The sequence below is a fragment of the Nematolebias whitei genome, chromosome 15 (assembly GCF_014905685.2).
Source record: "Nematolebias whitei isolate Nwh7 chromosome 15, NemWhi1, whole genome shotgun sequence".
Classification (NCBI taxonomy): Eukaryota; Metazoa; Chordata; class Actinopteri; order Cyprinodontiformes; family Rivulidae; genus Nematolebias; species Nematolebias whitei.
In genome coordinates, this window is record NC_056512.1 from 35,159,457 (window position 1) to 35,166,767 (window position 7,311).

Consider the following 7,311-nt stretch of genomic DNA (forward strand, 5'->3'; position numbering starts at 1 on the left):
TATATCTATATCTATATCTATATCTATATCTATATCTATATCTATATATATATATATAATTTAACACTATTTAACTGAGGAGCAGATTGCTTTGAATTTAACTCCATTGCAGAACTCTCAACTTGAGCAAGCATGAAGGTAACAGTGGAAATGAAAAACTCCCTCATGAGGAAAAAATCTTTAGTAGAACCAGGCTCAGGACAAGCGGCCATCTGCTTAAAATGGCTGGGTTTGAGAGGAACAGGAAGGAGGTACAAATACACAAAAGGCTGGTCAAAGTCACATCAGAGTCAGAGTCAGAGTCAGAGTCAGAGTTTCTTTATTGTCATTCGCACCTCATGTGGTACATGTGGTGGAGCGAAATTATGTACACGGGGTCCCAGTTACATCCAACAATAAAATGTATAAGAAAAACAGTAATAACATCTAAGATATGAACTAAGAAAAACATTAACTAAATATACACTAAGCACTCATAACATAAAACATTGAACATCATGTTCAATGTTAAGATACATGTTAATGTTACATACATACATGTTACATGTTAAGATAGAAATAGTATCAAATGAAAACTATTCAATTTTTGCAATTAATTTAAGGAAATATGGTCAGTTTGTCTTCTATTAGTCTAAGCCTATAGCAGCATAACAAGCCAACCCCAAATATATGATATTTCAAAAAGAAAAGTATTTTGCCCAGTCTTAAAACTGGATGCAGTGTCAGCCTTATGGACAGTATCTGGAAGTTGGTTCCACAAGAGAGGAGCCTGATAACTGAAAGATCTTCCTCCCATTCTGTTTTTGGAAACTCTAGGAACCACAAGTAAGCATGCAATTTGAAAGTGAAGTGCTCTGTTAGAAAAATATGGAACAATAAGATCTCAAATATAAGATGGAGCTAGGTTCTTGAGGGCTTTGGAGGTTAGAAGTAGGATTTTGAATTCAATTCTGGACTTGACAGGGAGCCAGAGGAGAGAAGCTAAAACTGGAGAGATATGATCTCTCCTACTAACTCCAGTTATGGTAATGTGTTTAATGTGAAGGTTAAAATACATTCATCCATCCATTATCTTTTACCCGCTTATTCCTTTTTGGGGCATGGGCGTCACTGGTGTCCATGTCCAGTCATCACTGTGCGAGAGGTGGGGTACACCCTGGACAGGTCGCAAGTTCATCACAGGGCCATATAGAGACAAACGAGACAAACAACCATTCACTCTCTCACTCACACCTAGGGACAATTTAGAGTTACCAATTTGCCTAACATGCATGTTTTTGGTTTGTGTGATGAAACTGGAGTACCCGGGGAAAACCCACGCATGCACGGAGAGAACATGCAAACGCCACCCAGAAAAGACCCCAGACCGGGATTTGAACCAGGGCAACCTGCTCGCTGAGGCAGCAGCTCTACCAGTTGCGCCACCATTCTGCCCTGGTTAAAAGACATGTCCTGATCAAAAATGACATAGAGAATTTTAACATTAGAGCTGGAGGCCAGATTAATGCCCTCCAAGGATGGCGAAAGTCTACAAAAATTATTCCTAAGATGCTCAAGTCCAAAAACCAAAACCTCAGTTTTGTCTGTATTCAAAAGCAGAAAATGAAGGGTCATCCAGGTTATTATGTCTTTAAGACATGCTTGTAGTCTAAGTAAGTGATTGGATTCATTGGGTTTCATGGACAAATATAATTGTGTATCATCAGCATAACAATGAAAATTTATCCCATGCTGTTTAATAACTTTACCTAATGGAAGCATATATAAGGTGAAGTGTACTGTTCCAAGCACTGAACCCTGAGGAACTCCATGACTAACTTTGATGTATGAAGAAGATTAATTATTTACATTTACAATTTGGAATCTATCAGATAGATATGATTTAATCCAATTTAGAGCTGTTCCTGTAATCCCAATATCATATTCAAGTCTCTGTATTAGAATATTGTGATCAACTGTATCAAATGCAGCACTGAAGTCTAATAGGACAAGTACAGACACAAGTCCATTGTCAGAGTCCATGAGAATATCATTACTAACTTTCACCAGTGCTGTTTCTGCGCTATAGTGAGCACTAAACCCTCACTGACACTCCTCAAACAGATTATTTCTTTGTATATTATCACGCAACTGACCTGCAATTTTCTCTAGAATGTTTGACATGAGTTTTCTCCGGGTACTCCGGTTTCCTCCCACAGACCAAAAACATGCATGTTAGGCTGATTGGTAACTTTAAATTGTCCCTAGGTGTGAGTGGGAGAGTGAATGGTTGTTTGTCTCGTTTGTCTCTATGTGGCCCTGTGATGGACTGGAGACCTGTCCAGGGTGTACCCCTCCCCTTGCACAGTGATTGCTGGACATGGGCACCGGCGACCCCCGTGACCCAAAATGGAATAAACGGGTAAAGATAATAGATTGATGGATGTTTGACATGAAAGTTAGATTGGATATATTGTAGGTCTATAATAGGCTAGGATTCCTGAGTCAATGTAATGTTTCTTAAGTAAAGGTTTAATTACAGCAATCTTAAAATGCTGTAGTACATACCCATTCATTAGAAACAAATTAAGCAGATCCAAGATCAGATGCAAGAATGTTATTCTTAATCATATTAGCTAAGTATTGTATAATTTATTGATAATTGGAATCTTTAATTTAGTAAAAAATATATTTTCACATGACAGCATGGCAAAAACACTTTTCACCAGTTGGTGATTGATGGCTGTAGGCAGGAAGGATCTCCCTGACCTATGCATTTTCTAAACCCTCAAAGACACAATGAAGTTCTTTCTGACCCTCTCTGTACTTTCATATAGCATTCTTCAGGCAAAGATGGCATCCGTGGTGCTCTTTCTCGAACCATACAGCTGTTCACAAATAGTCCGAGTCTAGCTTCCAAAACGCTCTTCCAGATCTTCCTCCTGTGACTCATCAACTTTTCTCCAGTTGGGACTCGCTGTACATCACGATTTTTCTTAAAAAATGGCACCAGCACACTTCTCATCCACTCTTTGGGCATTTTCTCACTCTCAAAAATGCCAGAGCATAATTTATTCAAAAACCTAATTGCCATCTCTCGTAGACATTTCCATACTTCCGATGGTATATCAGTTCCAACTGTCTTCCTTTTTTTCATCCTCTTCAAGATTTCTGAACTTTATCCTCACTAATCGTTCCCATTTCCTGGTCCATAGTTTACATTACCTGTACCTTGTTTTACTTGCTAGTCTCTTAATCCATTAGCTCTGCAAAGTACTCCTTCCATATTCCCATTACATTCTCCTCGCTTGTTAGAACATTACTATTGCTACCTTTACTAAGCCTAACCTGCTGCACATCCTTTCTAGCCTGGTCCTTCTGTCTCACCTGTTAATACAAGTCCTTCTCTCACTCCTTTGTGCCCAACCTAGGGCACAAGTCCTCATTCACCTTCTGTTTTGCCTTTGCTACCTCCATCTTTGCCCTACTTTGCATCTCCTTATATTAAATGGACTGTACTTGTATAGCACCTTTCTATCTAATCAAGATACTCAAAGTGCTTTACTCTACAACCTGTGCCCTCATTATTACCCATCCCCACAACAATCTACTAGATCTCTACAAAGCTAATCTTAATCTGTAGGTTTATCAGTGCTTTAGATCACATTCATTCACCAATGGGCTGCTCTCTTCAGTCCTCTCACTCTCCCATTTATTCATGGCTAACCTCTTCCTCTGGATAACTTCCAGCACTTTACTTTTCCACTACCAAGTTTCGTGATCATCTTTTCTCTGTGCAGATGACACACCAAGTACCTTCCTACCTGTCTCTCTAATTGCTGTTGCTGTAGTAGCCCAATCATTTGGAAGACATTTCTTATCACCCAAAGCCTTTCAACAGCTTCTCTCTGAACTCTTCTCAAATTCTTTCTGTCACAACTTCCACCATTTGGTCTTATTCTCTGACTTTAATCTTTTATTCTCCTTCAACACAACCATCATCTTACACAATATCATCCAATGCTGTCTGGCCACGCTCTCTCCTGCCACCACCTTACAGTCCCCAATCTCTCTCATAATACCTCTTCTCCACAGAAGGTAGTTTTATTGTGTACTCCTGCCTTAACTCTCATAGGAGACCCTATGTTCATTTGTTTTGGAAATAGGTGATGACTACAGCCATTTCTATTCTCTCTGCAAAATCCACCACCATCTGTCTTACCTGGTTCCTTTCCTTGATACAAAACCTGCTCATAACTCCTTTATCTTCTCTCTTTCCTTCATCAATAGGTCTATTCAGGTCTGTTTCGATCACCACTCTCTCCTCCCTAGGAATACTCTCTATCCCGTTGTTTAGATAAGATTAGATAAGATTAGATCTTTATTGATCCTGCAGGGAATTGTTGTGCCAGGGTTTCAGTACAAATGAACATGCACAAGGAATCACAAAAGATATAAAAATAATAGAATGTAAAAATAACAGGTATAAAAATACCGACAATTAGGTCCAAAACAGGTCAGATGCAGACAGAAACAGTAGTGTTTTTTTTTTAGTACAGGATTAAATTTATTGTCCTATGTGGAGGAAGGGAGAGGAATTGAAAAGCTTGACAGCCACAGGGAGGAAGGACTTCCTGTGGCATTCTGTGGAGCACCTCTGTGGTCTCAGTCTATGACTGAAGGTGCTGGGATAAGAGTCCAGTGTGGCTTTTAGGGTTTTAGGGGGTGATACTTGTTCAGGATCTGGGGCAGCTTCCTCATCATGTTCTGCTCAGACACCTCTGCCAGAGACTGCATTTCCACTCCCAAAACAGAGCCAGCTCTCTTGATGAGCTTATTGAGTATGGTGGCATCAGCATCCTTCACCCTGCTGCCTCACCACACCACAGCATAGAAGATGATGCTGGAGCCCACTGAGACATCTGCAAAACATCTGCAGCATGGTCCTCCAGAATTTCTCCAGAATATCTAGAGATTCTCCAGAAGATCTTCTGGTCATCTAGAAGATTCTTCCAGAATGTCTCTTTCTCCTCTACCTGAATTCCAATCTGTGGAGCATATAACCATTGGTAACATTCAACATTAGACCTTCTGCAGTACTTTTACCTTTAGACACATCACCCCATCAGACTATTTTACCTCTAGTATGTTCCTTGCAAACTCCTCCTTCAGGACCATCCCTACTCCATTTCTTTATCTATCCACACCATGGTAAACTAGCTTAAATGCTGACCATTGTTGGAAGCCCTGCTGCCCTTCCAGTCTCTTGCACAAATAAAATGTCTACATGGCTTTCTGCATCATATCTGCCAGTTCTCTACAATTACGTGTCAGTAACTACATTTAGATTTGCTACCCTCAGTTCTACACTCTTGATTTTTATCTTCTCCCTCTGTCTCCTACAAAGTTGCTATCCTTGTGGCCTTTGACTAAACGTTCAATAAATGAAGGTCTGTAAAAGTTAAATATTACACAAGACTGCTTATACATGTAGCTGACTCAGAGTAGCTGTGATAATCAAGAGCAATGTCTGCACTGTTTTATTCCTCACTGCTCGTGTCCAGTGCTCACAGTGTCAGATGTTTGGGTTGGATCAAACCCTACCAGACTTGGAAACAACGCTGCACACGTTTGCTGCAGCAATGTCGGTAAGTTGTTACATTTTTCTAAAGTAAACAAGTGTGTCACAAGTAGCTTAGTCGTTGGTTTTTTTTTTAATACATTATTGGCTGTTATTATCCCATTATGACCAGAAAGGTTGTTAGGCAGTGATGTGCATAAAATAGGAAAGGGTCATTGCAGTCCATCATCTGGGACACCAACTTTACCATAACACCCATTAGCTTACATTAGTCAGCTCAAGCTTTGTTTCTTCTTGACTTCTAAAGTTGATAATCCTGACATATTGTTCTTGTCTGATTCTTTTTATACCCTAAAGTTTACTTTTTAAAAAGCTTTGATGTGCTATAAAACATCAAAATATGAGTGAGCTTAAACACTTATATAATTGTAGGAACTGATTATTATAAAATGACAAGTCATGTGCTGCGTTCACCCTCTGAATACTGTCTTCTATTCCAGGTCTCTTCATGTGGACAACCCCCCTCAACAACCATCAATCTCAACAAGCTATGTCCATGGTACCTCCTCTGTTTCTTTGTTGCCCCTTACTGTGGGACAGAGCCTGGATGCTACAGTCCAACGCTGTCCTGACCGTGAAGCTGTGGTCTTTCTGCAAGATGGCATCCGCAAAACCTTTGCAGAGTTTCAGCAGGATGTGAGTGTCAGATGAGATGCTTTGAACATTTATCCTTTTGGTGTCTTGACAAAATGAGCTTTTGTATGTGCTAAAGCATTGCTTAAAATTTTGTTTTGTTCAGGTTGACAAAGCAGCTGCAGGTTTGCTTGCTCTTGGCTTGAAGCGAGGTGATCGACTGGGAGTTTGGAGCCCAAACATCTATGAATGGATCCTTTTTCAGTTTGCTTCAGCCAAGGCTGGAATTATACTGGTCAGTGCATGAAATCCCAAAATACTTCAATTTACAACATTGTAGCCATGTTTTACCAAATCATTAAGTCGTCAAGTGCAAGTCAGACGTACACTGAACTTTTAACAGCATGGGAAAGTGTTACTAATTTGTGTTTTTCAGATCATCATTATCCAGATGCATGTGGCACAATTTAACTAATGCAGGCATGTCATATATTGTTTATGTCATGGCATGTGGAGAATAAAATCTCTAGCAAATAGGTAAGATTTAAAACTGTTTCTAACCTTGCAGGTGTCACTGAACCCAGCCTATCAAGTGGAAGAAGTGATCTTTACTCTACAAAAGGTAACTGTTCTCATTCCCCTGCATACATATCAACATGACAGTATGTTGTAAAAACAAATACAAACTAAAAGAGGTAAAAGCACACACTTTAATTACTGATTACATGTAACAATGCTGTTTTTTTTGTGTCTAGGTTCAGTGTAAAGCTGTGTTGTGTCCCACCAGCTTTAAAACTCAAAACTTTTGTGAGATGCTGAGAGAGATCTGCCCAGGAATCGACACCATGCCAATTGGCATGATCAAAAGCTCCAGGTCTGACAGTGTCAGATGTCAGATTTAGTAAATGTCATTCATTCACTGGATTAAAAACATTTATATTTTTTAAACTTTATAACACAACCAGTTGTGACTGCAGAATAATGATCTGTTTTGGGTCTGCCAGGGTGCCAGATTTGCGGATGATAATTGTGACTGACAGCAGGCAGCCAGGGATGCTTCATGTGGAGGATGTGATGCAAGCAGGGGAGAGTCCACACTTCAAACAGCTGATGGAGCT

General features: G+C 39.8%; 1 protein-coding gene and 1 long non-coding RNA gene across 2 annotated transcripts in view; one reads left to right on the plus strand and one right to left on the minus strand.

Moving 5' to 3' along the window:
- Nucleotides 1-615: 615 nt before the first annotated feature.
- Nucleotides 616-7,311, minus strand: part of LOC119421715 (myosin heavy chain, fast skeletal muscle) — a gene marked incomplete at its 3' end in the record, with an annotated part of 17,063 nt that continues 10,367 nt past the window's right edge. Inside the window, exon 14 of the mRNA XM_037689069.1 lies at nt 616-620. Within this exon, the coding sequence (XP_037544997.1) occupies nt 616-620 (5 nt within the window). The remainder of the gene's footprint in view (nt 621-7,311) is intronic.
- LOC119421745 lies at nt 6,782-7,275 on the plus strand. Its single transcript, XR_005187377.1, has 3 exons — nt 6,782-6,815; nt 6,949-7,067; nt 7,198-7,275. It is a non-coding gene; the product is annotated as an uncharacterized LOC119421745 (long non-coding RNA).